The 19,494-nt window shown below is 40.5% G+C and overlaps 1 protein-coding gene across 1 annotated transcript; it reads right to left on the bottom strand.

Moving 5' to 3' along the window:
* Positions 1-182: 182 nt before the first annotated feature.
* arhgap15 (Rho GTPase activating protein 15) lies at positions 183-17,935 on the bottom strand. The gene is made up of 13 exons (XM_084908881.1): positions 17,844-17,935; positions 15,582-15,753; positions 15,441-15,512; positions 7,704-7,844; positions 7,518-7,607; positions 7,316-7,414; positions 7,020-7,149; positions 3,747-3,881; positions 3,281-3,379; positions 1,786-1,863; positions 1,254-1,388; positions 908-1,013; positions 183-532 (listed from the first exon to the last, which is right to left on the bottom strand). The coding sequence occupies exons 1-13, from the start codon at positions 17,855-17,857 to the stop codon at positions 349-351; spliced, it is 1,455 nt and encodes a 484-aa protein (XP_084765007.1). The 5' UTR covers positions 17,858-17,935; the 3' UTR covers positions 183-348.
* Between the last annotated feature and the right edge of the window lie 1,559 nt (positions 17,936-19,494).

Here is a 19,494-nt window from a genome sequence, read left to right as displayed (position 1 = left end):
ATAAAAACATGTTTGCTCTGCAGGCTAATTTTGTGATAATGCAGCTGAATTTTATAATGACACTAGGATATGTTTTAAATATTCAGTGGTACGTTACAAATATACAGAAAATCATTAGAATTATTTATTGGAGTACTGTATATTTTTGTATTTGAAAACAAAACCGATTGTGGCAGAGGTAAAACAGTCAAAACATTTAATTATAGATTTGTTTGTGCTAATACAATATAAACTCTGACAAAATGTCTTCTGAAAATTCCAGTTTTTACATCCCGGCCCAAACCAGACATGGCTTCTAATATCTGTAAACGTGAGTCCATCAGCTGATTTGGTCCCGCTCAGCACCTTTTACTTTCTGTCCAAGTTGAAGATTTCTTGGCTTTCAGTGAGAATGAACTCCACAATCTGATTCTGATACACCATGTTGACCGCCATGTTTCCGGCGTCCAGTTCAGGCCACATCAGCGTTGGACCGAACACGATTCCGATGCCCTGAGTGGACATCAGGTTCTTCCTGGAAAAGGCCAGAACTCTGCAAAAGGAAAATGCAAACGTTAACATGTCCTTTAAATTAGCTAACAAAGCATCAAACAGTGTACTATGTGCTACCCATCCTGAGTTTATAAATACGACCCTTTCTGATGGTGCCTTTCTGATTGTGTGAACTTCAAATCAAATCACTTTTATTGTCACAGCACATGTGAGTGAAATTCTTGTGTGCAAGCTTCACAAGCAACAGCGGTGTGCAAAATACAAGAAACATAAGATACAAGCCAAATATAAGGACAGGAATGTAAGAATTATCACTTGTTTGTAAAGTAATATGTGCAGTGGTTTATTCCACAGTATTCCACCTGAACACTGTAAATGCTCCTAACAGGTGAGGTTCAGGTGTGTGTTGGATTACTTGTGCAGGTGGCTGAAGAGAAGCTTCATGGTGTCATGGTTGGGCTTGGGCAGCTGCTGTATCAGTTTCTTCACAGCCTGAACTTTTTGTTTGGGTTCTTTGATCTCTGTTAAAACAAATGACAGCAGCATTAGTTTAACCTTTAGGTTTCTAATTGAAGTTTAAACGCTTTTAAACTTGGGCGGGGGGGGGGGGGCTTGTTCAAGCAGTCTGGAGATTCTGTCTAAATACAAGTCTCATTCTTAAAGTGACCTGACCAAGAGCAGCAGAGATTACAGAAATAAAAGAACCATTTTATAAAGTCATCACAAACTGAAGATTTATAACAAAGGCAGGTTTTACTCACTGATGGCCTCCACAAAAGGCTGGAAAAACCTAAATGGAAACAGTGGCTCCGGCAGTTCACGGAAAAACATTTTGAGGGCTCCGGTGACGACGTGGACATCCTCCCACTGACTGTGTTCCAGGTCCAGGTCCTCCTCTGTGGGACAACCATGGAAATATTACTGAGCAGGATTTTATGAGAAGAGGTCAGAGCACATTGTTTTACCATTTTATATGTATTGGTTTTTAACTTCGGAGTCTACTTAGGAGGATTTAATACATTTTGATATAAATTATTGGTGTAAGGTCATGCCACAAGCACTATTTTTGATGGGTTTGGTTGACTGACTTAGTTGCTTAGCTGTGTATCGAGGTTTAATTTTTTAATAAAATTCTGTTTCATTTTGTAACCTGCATTGTTTGACTCTTTGTTTTAATCCCCTAGCTTTGCCAGGGCAATGTAAGACTTACGCTGATTAATTATAACCCATTTTCATAAATGAAAGGGAAATTAACTACTTCACAGCTACTGTAAAAGCTACTGTTTAGTTGACCTTCATCGACGAGGAAGCGAAGTTTCTGGATTGTGGCCAGGTTTCCACTGACTCTGTAGATCCCATCAGCTTCCAGACCTGCAAAGAGATACACTTTATTAAAAACCTTAATTTAAGTCTGAGCTCATTCAATAGCTCCATATGTACTACTCGTCGCTAGTTGATTGTACTCAAACAGCTTTAGCTTTCAGGAAACAGAAACTAAACATACAGTGTTTTCCCCCTTCCTGAATTTTTCATATGTTTGTCACACTTAAATGGTTCGGATTATCAAAAAATTTTAAATAGACAAAGATATCACAAGTAAACACAAAATGCAGTTTCTCAATGAAGGTGTTTATTATCAAGGGGAAAAGTCCAAACCTACGAAAACTGATTGCCCCTGTAAATGATCCATGGCAGACCTGACGACATTTTTATGCTTATAAGCATCTCTTTATTTTGCATTCTCACGGTTGTTGTCACAAACACACGACTGCAGCTCTAAAGCTGCCAGCCACACACATCACCAACAACAACAGCATTACAGCAGTCCGCACAACCAGCAAGGCGTGATCTCCTGCAGCAGCACCACAGACCACACCCCACCACAGTGCCCTAAACCTAATAACTGGTTGGTCCACCGTTAGCAGCCTAACTGCAATTGTGATAACTAGCAATGAATCTTCTACAGCTCTGTGGAGGAATTTTAGCACATCCGAGGTTATTTGAGCATGAACTGGCTTTATAAACTCTGGGTTCAGGTCAGGACTTTGACTGGGCCACTCCAAATTCTTCATTTTGTTTTTCTTCAGCCACTCGGAGGAGGACTTGCTGCTGTGTTCTGCTGCAGAACCCAAGTGCGCTTCAGTTTGAGGTCACAAACAGATGGCAGCACATTCTTTATACAACAATTCCATGCAGAAGTACTTTTTAACTTTCATAGAGATGCAGAAACTCGACTCTGGCTCATGCATTGGTCAGCATGAATCTGAGTCTTCTTAATTTCCAGATGGAACTCAAGAAGAGGGCAAACACTTTTTCATACCACTGTACCTGTGTTTAGAATCAGAATAATGCCAAAAGAAATCATGTGGTCACAGTTACACACACACAATAACGGTAACAGACTGAACTAAATTAAATAATACAATATATTACAAAGTTTACAAAATACAAGAAATAACTCTAATATATACAAGTAGCTCAGTTGTAAATATCCAGAATATTGCAGAGGTGAAATATATATGATTGACATTTTACTCTGACCTGTAAAACTTTGTTAGTTATTATTTTACTGTAAAGCATGTGCAAAGGGGTGTAACTATTGTACTGTGTACTGTAGATGGCCACGGGCAGCAATGATTTCCTGTGTCGTTCATTGGTGCATTATGGGTAATCTCAGTCTCTCACTGAACGTGCTCCTGTGACTGGCAAGGATGTCAAGGAATGGGTGGGAGAGTGGGTGTCCATATCTTGCACAGTCATGTCTGAGTTTCAGTATCAGTAAACGTACCTCGTTTCTCAACGGCGTCCACACAGATCCGAACAAACTTTGGTACTGTGGTCCCTTCACGCTCACAGAGACTCGACAGATGGCAGCCAAACACTCGATCTGAGACAGATGTTATAACAATTTGATCAATTAGAATTTTTGTTAACTTAATTATTAGATTAAGCACATTTTGAAAGCCAGTTGACTCACAAAAATCATTTTAAGCTTGTGTTAGGGCCAGGGTTAGGTTATAAAACTGAACCTGTAAAGCTTCTGCAAAGGTAACACTGTATATAAAAACATGATGTTATTTTATTTCTTAAACCTCTCTAGTCTGCCAGCAATGCTGTTGAAACAAAATTTATCCAAACTGTTAGTTAAGTTTTAATTTTTAAAAAAGACATTTCTAAAGGAAAGGAAGCAAGCATAAAAACACGACTGGAAAACAAGGCTTCAGAAAAAAGGCTGAAGCAAAACAAGCAGAAACCTTTTATCAGGCCTTTCTCCTGTAGAGTCTTCATGGATGGACGTCTGATGATGAATTTCTTCAGCCTGTTTTTCACTCCATTCTTGTCTGCGCTATCTGAGGCGCTGTGCTTCAGCTTTGAGCTGCCAAACATGTCTACAGAAGAAACAGGTTGAGGTACAGCTTTGAGATACTATGTAAAACAAGTGTTGTGATTTGGTGCTGTGTAAATAAAACAGGATTGAATTAAGTTGAATTGAATGTAAAAGGGTTAGGGATTAAAAAAACAGAAATTAATTATTTTCAAATCTTATCAACCCATATTTTACTCACAATAGAACAGAAAACACACACATGCGCTCATTTTGAATTAGATGGCAGCTGAACATCAGCTCTTGGGACAGAGCAACAAAAAGCTGGATAAGTAAGTGGTACTAAAAAGAAACAGCTGCAGGAACAATTTGCAGCTAATCAGGGTAATTGTATCCAATCACAACAGCGTTTTAATGGATGCAAAACGATTGTAGCCAATCTTTGTACAGTTTAGGCACAACAGGAGCTCTCAGAAGTGAAAATAGGCAGAGGTTCACCAATCTGCAAAAAACTATGGTGGAATAATGTTCAGAATAATGTTTCTCAATGTTAACTTTAAATGATGTCTCTCATCACCCATATTCTGGTGGCATGGTTATTAATCAACCAAAGACCCAGAAAGACTTTTAATTCATTTGAAAGCCTGATGCTTCGCCTCGTCCACCCCAGCTGTAAAACTCAGAAACCAGTCTTACTTGTTATCATCTATCGTCCACCTGGGCCTTACACAGAGTTTCTGTTTGATTTCTCAGACTTTTTATCTGATTTAGTGCTCAGCTCAGATAAATTAATTATTGTGGGTGATTTTAACATCCATGTAGATGCTAAAAATGACAGCCTCAACATGGCATTTAATCTGTTATTAGACTCAATTGGCTTCTCTTAAAATGTAAAAGAACCCACCCACCACTTTAATCACACTCTAGATCTTGTTTTAACATATGGCATAGAAACTGAACATTTAACAGTGTTTCCTGAAAACCCTCTGCTGTCTGATCATTTCCTGATAACATTTACATTTACAATAATTGATTACACAGCAGTGGAGAGTAGACTTTATCACAGTAGATGTCTTTCTGAAAGCGCTGTAACTAAGTTTAAGAATATAATCCACCCACTGTTATCATCTTCAATGCCCTGTACCAACACAGAGCAGAGCAGCTATCTGAACGCTCCTCCAACAGAGGTCAATTATCTTGTTAATAATTTTACCTCCTCACTACGTATGACTCTGGATACTGTAGCTCCTGTGAAAACTAAGGCCTCAAATCAGAAGTACCTGACTCCGTGGTATAATTCTCAAACACGTAGCCTAAAGCAGATAACTCGTAAGCTGGAGAGGAAATGGTGTGTCACAAATTTAGAGGATCATCATTTAGCCTGGAGAAATAAGAAATAAGAACTGAAGGTTTCTCTTCAGCACTGTAGCCACTTCTTCACAAATAACATTTTAACCATTAGAGACAAAATGACCCATAATCATCACACAGATGTAACATTATCTACAGCTACTTTTAGTACCATTGATATTCATTTAGAGTCTTTTTCTGTCATGGTCTGCCATTCCTCACCGGTCGACCTGCCATGTCTGTGTTGTATTTGGATTTGTGTTTTCTACTCCTGGTCTGTGCATGTTTGTGTGTGTGTGGTGGTGTTTGTGTTTTGGTGCAACACCAGGCCTGAAGAGTTTCCTGCCTTGGAGTTGGCCACCCCTCCTGACTAATCATGCTATCCTGATGCTGATCAGCCTTGTCAATGGCTCTCTACTTAACACAGTAGCTGACACTGTATCATTGAGGAACACAGTCAGTAATCCAGCTCGTCAAGGTGAAAGTCTCCCAGGAGATTTACGGGAACATGTGGAGATAGCTGAGCACCATTGTACAGAGATAGAGCTGTAAGTTGTATTTTCACTATGAAGAGAAGTCACTGCACGGTAGCATTCAACTCCAGTGAGTAGGATGCTGTGATTTCCATGACTGTTAGGATTGATGACAACATGCAGGTATATGGTAAACAGGTCTCCAGTCCTGATAGATCCATGAGGGGCTGACCCCTGGGAACGAAGGCCAGGAAGAGACGAGCCAGCAGAGGAGGAAGAGCAGACCACGCAGCTTGGCCAGGCCCGACTTTCGCTCTCAGACTGCAGGAAATTACATCTGGCTGGTCAGTGTTTTTATTGTGGCAGATAAGGACACTATGCAGACACCTGTCCCACGTGGCCGAAAGATCTTGTCCGTCAGTAGCAGTAGGAATGCTGGCGGGCACGATTGAGGACGTCTCCCTACCTAGACTCCAGTGTTAGTGTCAGGTTTATATTGGCCTGCAAGTGATGATACCCATCGTCACTTGCAGGCCATTCAGATCTCCTTTTCCTGCAACCATGTTGAAAAGATTAGTTCCTTTCTGTTTGATGACGCTTGTATCCTTCGTTCTCGGTTATCCATGGCTAAATACACATAAACCCCATATTGACTGGTCCAAGGACTGTATTTGTCATGGTCTCTGTGTCTCCCTGGTTGACCTAGTTTCCAGGCCACATTTTGTTTTGAGAGTCTCTCTCTCACCTGTCTGCCTGGGCAGAGCTCAGCTGGGCTCCCGCCCTTGGCCCATGCAGCTGCTGTGAATCTGCCTGATTACGTGGACTCCTGGCCTGATTTTTAAGCTGAGGGCTCAGAAGGTGTCTTTGCTGGATTGTTGAGTTATTCTCGTCAGTACAGCTCTGATAATCTGTTTCTTGTGTGATTTCTCAGTTTATTCTAACCACGGTTCTCAAGTGCATAGACTCCTGGACTTGTCCTTATCCTTATCCCTGGATCTGTTTCCCTGGCGTGGAGTAGGTGAGATTGCTAAAGACAAATGCGAGAGGAGCGAACGAGCAGAGTGTGCTTCGCGTTTTCCCTTGGACCAATGAAAGTCCCTGCCCCCATACACTGTTTATAATTTCACATGGTGTGTTTGTAAATACACTTGTGACTGTAATTCTAGTTCAGCTGGTCTGCGCCTGAGTCAGTTTCCACCCGCGTGACATTATTACCTTAACTTTTTTTAGGAGTTGCACAGCTGCTTTCCACCTCCAGCAGTTATGGAGCAGTCATGATAATTTAGATGTGAATCATGTTTTACACACTAATGGTTTCTGTGGCTTTAGCTGCTCACTGCTGCTTTGTATAAATACAAATCATTATTCCTCAGACTCACTGATAGATCGTCGGTGTATCGGGTTACGTTGTTTGACACCAGGAGAAGCAGAGCCATATCCAGGTAGGGAGCTGTGTCTGGGCAGGTAGTCTGTACTGTTTGATCTCCGCAGAGGAAAACCTTCTTTAGTCTGAGCAGAAAAGAGGTACAAGCAATCTCAGGAAGATTAGTTTTATTAATAAGTGATCAATTTGTCTTTTTGAAAAGAAATTCACAAAATGCACAGAAATAATTTATAAATAATTAATGAACAAGGAATATAGTGATGATGATTTTAAAGGGTGGTGACTTCTTACTGAAGAGTCGACAGTCTTTTTGATGGCGTCGTACCATTTGCTGGCAGTGGAGTAACTGTCAGTCTGGACAAGATACTCACTTCCTGTGCTTGTTTTAATCTAGAACAGGTAAAAAAGACAACCGAAAAAAACAGTTCATTTCTGTACCATCTATTTTAAATAACCAGAGAGAATAAGCCATCAGCAGCAGACAAGTGTTCACCTCGAAGACATTTTTCCTGCTTGATTTCTCAGTATTCCACTCAATGACTGCTCCACACAGCTGAAGCACATCTGCCTTACCTCCTGGTTTCTAAGCGCAAAGACAGTAATGTGATGGGTCACACAAGTTAGACATGACAAATATAAGTAGAGATACACTGACAGTAGTGATGAAAGATTTTTATACCAGTCCAGTTTCCTGTTTGTCTTTATAAAACGTTAACTGGTCTGAGGTGAGCACAGTCCACACTGAAGACCAGTTCTTCCTCTGCTTCTTACCACTGTCTGAAATTTTAGCCATATTCATGATTTCCCCTTTCAAATCCACCTGGAAGCACACAAAAGGGAAATTAAGGAAGTGTTCAGATGTTTTATACATATGCTGTCGAGAGCGGGGGGGGGGAATCATCAGAAACCCAGAAAGACAAACTGAACATGGGACTTTACATCAAATCTATTTTAAAATAAACAGTGACTCTAAAGGTTAGCCATGTTTAGTTGTGAAAAACTAATCTGAATGAACAGACATGCATATTTAATCCATATGTCAACCAAACCAAGATGTCAGTGAACTCTCTGTAGACACCGATAATCAGACTCACTTGTGGGGATCAGAACAAGCCACTTCTAAAGCTTTGAACTTTCCTGGCCTCACCAGTAGTTCCAACCAGATGGCTAGCCAAATCTGCATGTCAGATTTGGCTAGCCATCTGGATGCAAGAGGAATTTCTCTGACTCTGTGGGACTCCATGGCTCCATTAAAACCCAGACAGCCTCGGGGTAAACCTGCGCCTTGGTTTAATGACAGCGCTCACGCTGTTAAGAGGGAATGTCACCCAGCAGAACCCAGGTGGAGAAAGGATAAACTGCATGTATCATTTCAAATTTTCAAAGACTGCTGACATCGCTACCAGAACACTGTCAAAGAGACAAAAAGGGAATATTTTGAAAATATCATTTCTTCCAACAGTCATAACCCATGTGTGTTATTTAACACCACTGACTCTGTTCCTAATACTCCACTGAATGTCTGTTTGGAAATTTCTCCTGATATTTGCAATAATTTTCTGAGGGTGTTTTTTTTTTTTTGTCACCACCAGGGCTCTGATCACAGCTCCTGACTCTGACCCCTCTGTCTCTGTCCCAATTATAGGCCTATTTCCAAGCTGCCTTTACTTTCCAAGGTTTTAGAGAAAACTGTTTTTAGTCAACTTCAATATTTTCTAGATGATAATGGCATCCTTGAGGTTTTTTCAATCAGGTTTTAAAACCCTTCATAGCAGAGAATCTGCATTATTAAGGGTTTTTAATGACATCCTTCTGGTATGTGATTTGTTCTGGTCTTGCTTGACCTAGCTGCTGTTTTTGACACCGTAGACCACAATAGTCTAATTCTTGATTAAATGATGTAGTGGATATTGGTGGCTCTGCACTTAGTTCTCTTGGCCAAATAAGACCTAAACCAATTGTCTCCGCCAGCCTTCTCAGTTCTGAATCATCTTCTGCTCCTCTGTCATGCAGCGTCCCACAGGGCTCAATTTTAGGGCCACTGCTGTTTTCACTGTATTTATTGCTGCTGGGCTCCATCCTTAGAAGGTCAAGGTCAAATTTATTTATATAGCACATTTCAAACAGCCGATGCTGCACAAAGTGCTTAACAATATAAAAATGGCATTAAAAAGCAACAATGTAGTACAATAATAACAATAAAAAACAATAACTAAAACTAATTCAAATAAGACCAAAATGCTTGGGTCATAGTGTGTTAAAAGCCAGGGCATAGAAATGTGTCTTTAGTAATGATTTAAATTGCTCAAGTGTTTGTGCAGATTTAATATTTAAGGGGAGACTATTCCAAAGTCTGGGACCTGCCACAGAGAAGGATCTATCACCACGGGATTTGAGATAAGTCCGTGGGATGGACAGCATTAATTTTGAGCTAGACCTCGTGGTTTTTCCTGGAGCATAGGCAGAGAGGAGCTCAGACAGGTAAGGAGGGGCTCGGGCATTAAGTGACTTAAAAACAAAAAGTAAAAGTTTAAATTGGATCCTGTAGGAGACAGGAAGCCAGTGTAGAGAAGATAAAACTGGGGTTATATGCTCTCTCCGTTTGGTACCAGTTAGCAGGCGAGCAGCTGCATTTTGGACCATCTGAAGATGATGGATGGTGACCTGATCTAGACCATAATACAATGAATTGCAGTAGTCTAATCTGCAAGTGAATAACACGCTCAAAGACGTTAGCTGGGAGGTATGGCTTTACCTTGGCCAGCTGTCTTAACTGAAAAAAGCAGGACTGAACTACTGCACTCACCTGCTTATTCAATTTAAAAGAACCATCAAAGTAGACACCGAGGTTTTTTACATGTGTTTTACAATACGAGGAAAGGGGCCCAGAGTGCTGTCGATATGATTAAAGTTGCCAAAAATGACAACCTCAGTTTTATTTTCATTTAGCTTTCAAAAATTTAATGACGACCACTGTTTGAAATCGTCAGCGTAATAAGAGCTGGGGATGGTCTGACCCTGCTTTTAAAGGTAGATAAATCTGCAAATCATCAGCAAAACAGTGAAATGAAATGCTGTACCGCGAGAAGATGGAGCCCAATGGCAACAAATAGAGTGCGAACAGGGCAGGACCCAAAATAGAGCCTTGAGGTACACCGTATTTAAGAGGGGCTATTTTGGAGTTGTGGGGGCCCATATTGACATGAAAAGACCTTTCTGACAAATAGGACCAAAACCACTGGAGGGCAGATCCTTTTAGGCCAGCATAAAATTCTAGCCTTGATAACAGGATGTCATGGTCGACCGTGTCAAAAGCTGCTGACAAGTCCAACAATAAAAGGGCAGCAGGGCTGCCAGAGTCCAGAGTTAAAAGAATATCGTTAAAAACCCTTAAAAGTGCCGTCTCAGTGCTATGTAGTGATTTAAAACCAGATTGAAATTTTTCAGAGATCATATTAAAATCAAGGTGGGCCTGCAACTGTAGGTAGACCACTTTCTCCAAGACTTTAGATAGAAAAGGAAGCTTTGAGATAGGCCTGTAGTTGGACAGAACAGTTGGGTCCAGGTTTTGTTTTTTAAGAAGAGGCTGAACTACAGCTTGTTTAAAGCATGATGGGACGCAGCCTGTAGCAAGGGACGTATTAATTAATCTCAGGATAAAAGGCCCAACATTAAAAGTGTATTAAAAGTGCTTTTAAGCAAGCTTGGAAGGAGACAATCAGAGGGGCAGTGTGATGATCTTAGGTTACTAATAGGGGTGGGTTTTGATAATCGATTTATCGATTAAAATAAATTCAGGCTTGGATAACATGATATCGATTCATTAAAATCCTGAATCGAATTTTTTTTTTTTTTTTATTAATTTATTTTGCCCGAAACGCCAGAATCTCAGGTTAAACCTCACAAAATTTCAAGAACCACCAAACAGCTAAAACAGTAAATGAGAGCAGGAACACGGATTCTGCACAAAGATGTAAACACAAAGCTCGGACCTGCCGACGGATCAGAATCAGTGAGATGTCGCTTTTCTCACCCGACAGCACGGACACGCTCGGGGCTGAAAGCCGACAGCTTGCTGATTCTGATGTTTCGGCGGGTCCGCGCTTTGTGTTTACACCCTTTTTGCGGTGATTCTAAAGCTTAACATTATTGACCAAACCAGCAGCAAAAGAAGATCCAAACTACGCTTCACACATCTGTTTTCTGCATTATTCGCTTGCTTGTTACGCACAAGTCTACCATTGTTCACAGGCTGTCGGCCGCTGTTTTTTTTCCCTTTCACTTACTTCCGAAAAGAAAACCTAATTTCTGCTGTTCAACAGGCTTCTAAACAAATATAAACTTTTTAAAATTATGCAAAACGCTCAGCTGTGTCAGAGGTAACATTCATATGTTGATTAATGGTTTTCTTTCGTTTTTGATGTACTGTGGAATATTTTTATAAAATCCCAGGCCAGGAAAACCACCTCCATGTTTACTTTGACACAAAGGCCTCTGCTGTGATGCTCACACCTTTGATAAAGTCTCGAAAGTGTCAGCTTCCTTTTTATAGATACAAAAATATGTAAATGTACTGATCTGAATTATAATATTTCTGACTGTCTCAGGCAAAATTTCCCAGATTTTAATCGAATCGTGGATCGAATCAATTCGGGACCTTGTGAACTGGAATCGAATCAATTCTAGAAATCAGTGACGATACCCAGCCCTAGTTACTAACTACCGCGGTCAAGTCATTAAGGGAGATGGGATCAAACTGCTCTAAGACAGCTGAGCACACAGGAGAAAGACTCTGATCTAAAGCAGCAGACGACGAGACAAGAGCCCTAATCGATAGAATCTTGTCATTAAAAAATGCTAAAAAATCATCGCACATACTTGGTGAAGAAATGACTCCAGCATTATCACGTGACCTAAGAAAGCGATTAAAGACATTAAAAAGTACCTGAGGCCTGTGACTGTTTACTGACACTAAGTTTGAGACAAACTTTGTCTTTGCAGTTTTTACAGCTTCTTGGTGAGCAGAAAGACGAGTCCTTAAAATCTGTAGGGAAACGTGCAATCTGTCCTTTTTCCATCTCCTTTTGGCGCGTCTGTAGTCACGTCTGAGGGAGCGCGTATGTTCATTCAACCACGGCTCTGATAAATGCTTAGTGCGCACAATCCTGAGCGGAGCAATAGAGTCCAAGATATCAGTGCAGGTAGAATGAAGAATGTCCGAAAGGTCCTCAACACTTTTACAGTTGGAGTTCATTATTGCAGAATCCATAAAGGCAGCAGACAAAGCGGGCCCTGTTAGAGCATTAAGAGCAGCGCAGTGTTACAGTGAACAACACAGGAAGATAATCGGAGATGCGCAACTTGGATATTTCCATGATGCACACATCCAGCCCGTGGGAGAGCACCAAGTCCAGTGTGTGACCTTTTTCATGCGTGGGACCGGTAACCCACTGGGTCAAGTTAAAAGAGTCAATAATATTTAAAAAGTCCTTGACCAAAAGTTTAGAGTCACAGCAGACATGGATGTTAAAATCACCAAGGATTAAAAAACTGTCAAATTTAAGAACGATTCCAGCCATAAAACCTGAAAACTCTTTGATAAAATCCTTTTTAAGATGGAGGACGGTATATGAGGGCACACAGCAAAGGCGCAGCAGAGTGTAGGTGTAACTCAAACAGTTGGAGTTCAAAACTAGAAAATGAGTCGTGCTGTAATATTTGATGAAATCGTGAAATCGAGCGTTGAACACGGTGGCTAAGCCTCCCCCCCTACCAGAGGACCGAGGGAGGCTGAAGAATGAGAAATTAGGAGGAACCAGTTCCGAAAAAGCTCCAGACTCACCGGGTTGAAGCCATGTTTCTGTCAGAAACAGAAAGTCCAACTGTTGTGACTTTAGGAAGTCGTTTAATACAAACGTCTTGTTTGCTAATGATCTTACATTTAGTAAAGCCATTTGGAGTGTGTAGATCCTAACATCAGATGTTCCAGCTCGGTTAATTGTGCGAAGATTTCTGTGGTCCACACCGCATCCACGGGTCCGAGGCCGCTTAGGGAAATAAAAAGCTGAGAGCGGGGGATCAAGTGTCGTGGGAGCTCCAGGGACAACAGGCAGGATCCATCTAAAGATGCACTCTGCTGGTCCAGTAGTTCCACGAGAAGCACGGAGAAGAGCTCGGACTTTGATGAGTGTACAAGCCCGCTTTCCTCGTTTCCTCGGGCGCTTCTTCCAGGAAGTGGTGTAGGAGTGTTGGCACAGATAAACCGGAATACAGGGCTCAAAAAGTGGTGGAGGAGGCCCATAATCATCTCCTGTGTCCGTTTGTTTAAGAGCCAGGTCATACGATGCTTTGATTTCTAAGAGTAACTGGCAATTGTGCACACGCAGAGAGAGGGCATTTTGGGATCAAATAGAAAAGGATAAGGCTAGCGAAAGCCAAAGCAAAGCTAGCAGAGTTGACGGACGTGTCGCCGTGCATACTGCTGGCGCCATCTTCCTAAGAAGGCATGGGATCTCTTTTCATTGCACATGCTGATGAATGCCAGATCTATTTGCCACTAAAGCAGAAGGATAGCATCTCCATAAAACGTGTTTTGACATGTCTAGATGACATTAAAGCTTGGTTGGCTTTAAACTACTTAAATTTCAAGTACAAGAAAACAGAATTGTTGGTGTGTGGACCCAGTGGTGCCTGTTAGTCCTCCTGTTGATTTTGGATCCCTGGAAGTTTATTTTAAACCTGTCATTACTGACCTTGGTTTTAAGTTGGACAGTGGTTTTAAATTGGACAACCAAATCAGAGCAGTGGTGAAGTCCAGTTTTATTACTTAAGGCGACTGGCAAGAGTGAAATCTTTTCTTTCGAGGCAGCACCTTAAAACAGTGATCCATGCTTTTATTTCATCCCGTCTGAACTACTGTAACTCACTTTATGTGGAGGTCAGTCAGTCGTTGCTCTCACGTCTGCAGCTGGTTCATGCCGCTGCATGACTGCATAACAGGAACTCGTAAAAGAGAGCATATAACCCCTGTCCTGGCCTCACTGCATTGGCTGCCTGTGTCTTTTAGAGTTCATTTTAAGATTCTCATGTTTGGTTTTTAAATTCTTTCACTACCTCTCTGAGCTTTTTCATCCCCGCACACCTTGTCAGTCTCTCAGGTCAGCTGACCAGCTGCTCCTGGAAGTATTGAGATCCAGGAGGAAGCTCACAGGGGGCGGGGCCTTTTCTATCATGGCTCCTAAATAATGGAATAACTCGCCCTTGCATGTTAGAGAGGGCCCTTCACTGTCCACTTTTAAAACACGTCTGTGACAGCAATGACGGCCCCGACCACATACTTTCACTCTTTACACACTTTTTATTCCTGGTTGCTGCATCTACAACTCCCGGCCACAGCTTTTCAGCTGCATCCCACACATAACACCCACCCAACCAAACAAACAAACACTTCCTCAGGTCCTCCCATATGGAAAAGAAATAGTAAAAACTTATAAAAGACTTGCATCAGATGTGGCCTACTTCATATAGTGAATCATATAAGGCTTACATGATTTACTCATGAAAGTGGCCACTTTCTCATTACTTTCATATATTGTTTTAGTAAGTATTCAAAACATACAAGTTTCATTTATATAATTTTTCAAGGGATCTTATCTGTTTTCACTCTTGTGTGCTTTTCATACAAGTTTCACACAAGACAGATACAAACTTTATAAGATTAATGTATATCTTTTCCATTTGGGCTGGCACGTTTAATATGCCTGAGATCGAGCTCAGGTGTGTCAGCTTCCCCCACACGAACCACGCCCCACCACAATGTCTTAAAACCCATTTTTATTCTTTGGCTTTTGGCCTCAATGAGACTTAGTATTTCTTAAAATTAAATTAATTATTAATTAATTAACTATTTCACTTTCTTTTATTTGGATCTTATTTATATATTATGAATTTTTATTATTTAGTTCCAATGTGCAGCACTTGCTTTCTAAATAAAGATGATGATGAAGAAGAAAGGATGCACAAATTACACTGTAAGTATTTTAAATACTTACACTCTGAACATGTCACCAGTCTGTCACAGGGCTAACGCAGAGAGACTGGTGGTTGAATCAAACCAGGACCTTCTTACTGTGAGGAAACAGTGCTAATCACTGTTTCGTACGCCACTGTGCTGTCGTTGAAACATTCATTCATTTAATTGGGAAGTAGATTTTTTTTGTTTTCATAAATGATGACCAATCTGCACTGGGATCAGTTGTTGTGGATCGCAAATAAAAAGCAAAATGACAAAGTAAGATCATCTTACAGAAGAGTGAATGTGGGGGGAGTCAGATGTGGAGAGAGGAGATTAAACCGAATCTGTGAAGGAACTTTTCGAAAACAGGAGGAATGTAACGATTATATAGGTTGTAATTACCAGAGGTTCAAATGTAGCAGCTCCTGCTACCACAACATTGTGCTGAGACTGATTCCTGCGATGTCGAGAGATCTGCAAAAGACATGTTCATTAAAACAGAAGCGTCTCCTGCAGGCTGGTGCTTCTTTGTGATTTACGTACAGGTTTCTGAGGAAGGTCGGTCTCCTGCAGCACCATCGACTTGGACTGACTCAGACGGTCTCCGGAGCTCGGAGAGTTTTTACTGCGCATCTGCACGGCTCCCTGTGTCGCTGTGCTGCGCTGTGGAGCCTGAATCACTGGTGGTTTCACGGTACCCTGCAGGTTCGTGATTCTGCACATGGAAAAACAAAACAATCATTTTTTTCATTTCATAGCTTTACAGTTAGTTATGATGTCTGTGAATTTATATTTCTATGCTCTTAAACAATCCACTTTAGAGAAAATGTATTATGATATTACATTTTATTTCCCATTAAAATAATGAAGAATATTATGTTTCCCCAGGCAGTATGGGTAACCATTTTCTCAGGTAAAAACGTACATAGACTGTTCATTCTTTTCATTTGTGTACTTTGGGAAATACTTTGTAGAACACCCATTATGCGTAATGTTAAATTAACCATGATTAAATAAAAATACATTTAATAAAATATGTAATATTAGAATCAGTTAAACTTAACTGAAATGGTTCTGTCTGCGTCTATTCACCTGTTTACATCCACCCTGACTTCTCATCCACTCCTCCACCTCCTGTTTTATTTAAACTGAGTGACTGAACATTCAGAAGTTCCATCCACAAAAGGATCTGAGGACAGTTTGACTTTTTCCTGTTTGCTTCACTTTAGTTACACAATGTCTGCCTTTCTGCTAGCCAGCTGCAAGGAAACCAGAGCTGAAAAGACTGAGGGTATGTTTGAATAGTACCTCTTCTCTCCTTTTCTAACCAGTTTTCCTCGATCTAAGTGGGAAACAATATAAGGAAAGCTGGGTAGGAAAATTAACCAGGACTTAGAACAAGAGAAGGGTGTATCCGGTTGTATTTAACTGGCAGTGTCAGCAGCTTTTGGCATGGAATGTAAAACACACTGTTACTTGACATTTACAGTTCTGTTGCTGGTTTACATGAATGGCTGGATGGTGTATTTTATAGAACAGCATTTTTCCTCTTCTAAAGACGTTAATAAGGGAAACATTTAAGCTCTTTTTCTTAGTAGCTGGAGAATTCAAGTAGTTCTTATCGCTGTCATGCAGATACTTCCAGGCCACATGATTCTGGTGACAGAATTTTACCACGTGTCAGGTGTGTAAACAACCATTGTCTTTTATTTATATCCTGCCAAATCACAACAACAGTTCCCTCAAAAGTCAAAGGGGGAGGGAGGGCGAGAGAGAGATTATTATTTCAAACATGGAAATGTAACTGAAATAAGAGAAAAGAAGAAAAAGCACAACTTAAAAAACATCAAGTTTTCATGTATATCTCTATGTCCACACAATGTGTGTGCTGGAAAAGAGTAGGATGAAGTTTACTTTTCCTGGAGAATACAATGGAAAAACAATCAACAACATTAAAAAACAGCATTTCTTGAAATCCCTAGTCACATCTTTTTTTCAACAGTTTTAATGAAAAGTTTGGTGTACATCAGAGGTTGAGCGGTATCATGAAAATGTCAAAGTACCATCTCGTAACACTTTGGTCTTCCTCCTAAAATGTGGTTATTCAAATAATTTAAAAAAAGAGCGTAGGGCTGGAGAATGTGGGGCTATAGAAAGAAGCTGATGGTTTGTATGTACTTCCTGAACTCTTAGTGTGCAATATTACATTTAAATATATTGTTGAAATGTCTGGTAAGTGTGTTAGAAAATGCAAATAAAAACATTAAACTCTCCGATCGTTTTGTTTTTTATGACGTTGACATATGTTTGAATCATCCCTCGTGTCTGCAGTTCTGTGGGTTTGAGCTGTTTCAGTAACTGACTGTGACATAAAACCACATCATAAAAACAGCACACTTAAAAATATGATCAGGTCTCAGAACTGACATGATGAGAAGTGAAGCCTCATTAACCGGAAACAAAATGAAACCCTCCAAACAACGGAAGCTGGACCGTCAGTCATGCATGAAGTCTTACTATCATAACCTCATAGTCTGAATCAGAGACTGTTACAATGTTTCCATAACTTCAGATGAGATTGGTCTAAAAAAATAAGCAAATGAAATCTTTATGCTCATTTAGGGTTATTCCTATTATTATTGGCCTATTTTTTTTTTAATTTCAGCCAGAAGTGAGCGGAGGCCTACAGAAAGTAAACTAATGTGAACCCCAGTAACGCAGTGGTGAGACCTGCAGACACACACCAAAACAAACCAATCACAGAGACAACAGAATAATGAGATTTCATATTTAAAATGAACTCACCTTGTACCCGCCATCTCTGTATGTCTCAGATCACAAAAGAAGAGACGCAGAGAGGCCTAACTGTCAGAGGAAGTAAAAAGCATCACGTGGTTTCTTCAAACCAGACGTCTCAAACTACAACTGCTGCAACCTCCCCATTTCCTGAAAACAAACCTCACTCTCGTGAGACCAGACACGGGCAGTTTGTCACTTCTGTCAGTGCTGGTGTTCAAACGTTACAGATGGTCTGACTTTATTTACCCTGGATTTATAAACCTATTACTCAGAACAGCTGATTAGGAACCTAATCAGATTATTTTGATTATTTCAAGGCTTTCTTGGCCTGTTGTTGTGTTAGTACATAGTAAATGTATTATTTTAGAAAAATTATTCCACCTAAATATCTAATTTATAAGATATAAGTGACTTATAGGTAATTAATATGCTTATATACTATAATATAACATGTTTAATAACAGTAGCTTTATACATTGCAAACAATATATTCACCATTTTAAAATAAATATTACACCAACTGCACACAGTTGGGCAGGGATAGCTCAGTAGGTAGAGTGGCGGCCCCATGATCAGAAGGTCGGGGGTTCGACTCCACTGAACGGCTACCCTAAGGTACCCCTGAGCAAGGTACCGTCCCTACACACTGCTCCCCGGGCGCTGCATTGGTGGCTGCCCACTGCTTCACTGGGTGAATGGGTTAAATGCAGAGGAACTATTTCCCTATGGGGACGCAACACACACACTTTACTTTACTTTTACTTTACAAGTTATCAAGGAGCTGTTGATGGCTCATGGCATGGTTTTGGCATCATTTGGAATTTCTAAATAAATCATTAACAAAGTGTTTAGATAGTATACATAATCTCAATAATGATAGTGAAATGGGCTAACTGTGTGTTAGCACAGGTTTTATTAATATTTCTTTCATGCTGTAGTTAAGCTTGAGACATTCAGACAGGTACCAGCTGCTAGTTCAGTATTTAGAGTTAGCTGATCTAAAGTGAGTTTATACAACAGGAAAAGGAAACAGACAAATCACAAAGATACAAAACATTTAATATAATATAATGAATGTCTTTTTATAATTTTAAACTGACATGTGTAGTAGTTGTATTAAACATATTATTTCAATAAGGAAAGATTAGAAACAACTGAACATGATTTAATGCAGAATTCAATTTGAGGTATTTGGCAGTTAGCCCCCCCCACCCCCCCGTTGTCACAGCGACGCGACGAAGGCTGTCCAGATTCGTAGACTCCTCCGAATGTAGTCGACAAATGTGTCCTCCTTTTCCCCAGATTTGAAGGATGGGTCGGGTGTGTCCTTCGTGGCCCACCATATCCCAGAATTCATAGCGCGGCCCAGCCAATTCCAGCTTTCAACAATGGCGGCCGCTACTAAGTTTTAATATTACTCTTATTAATCTTTCTGTGTCACATAATAAACTTTTAACATATTTTCAGGCGAGAACGTGGGTGTGTAAACTTCAAACTTATCTAGGGTTTTAGTGCGCTATAGCATCACTGGGCCGTTCGTGACGTTTTGGCATGTTTTTGCCTTCTTCAGGCCGACCCAGTGTGTCTTGTCTTTGTCTTTCTGTTTGCCTCCCTTGGCTTTTTATACTTTTGTTAGCTCCTCCCACTTGTGTTTTTA

The sequence above is a fragment of the Perissodus microlepis genome, chromosome 16 (assembly GCF_051167445.1).
Source record: "Perissodus microlepis isolate ML-2025 ecotype Zambia chromosome 16, ASM5116744v1, whole genome shotgun sequence".
NCBI classification, from domain to species: Eukaryota; Metazoa; Chordata; class Actinopteri; order Cichliformes; family Cichlidae; genus Perissodus; species Perissodus microlepis.
This window is presented reverse-complemented; position numbering and strand designations above follow the sequence as displayed.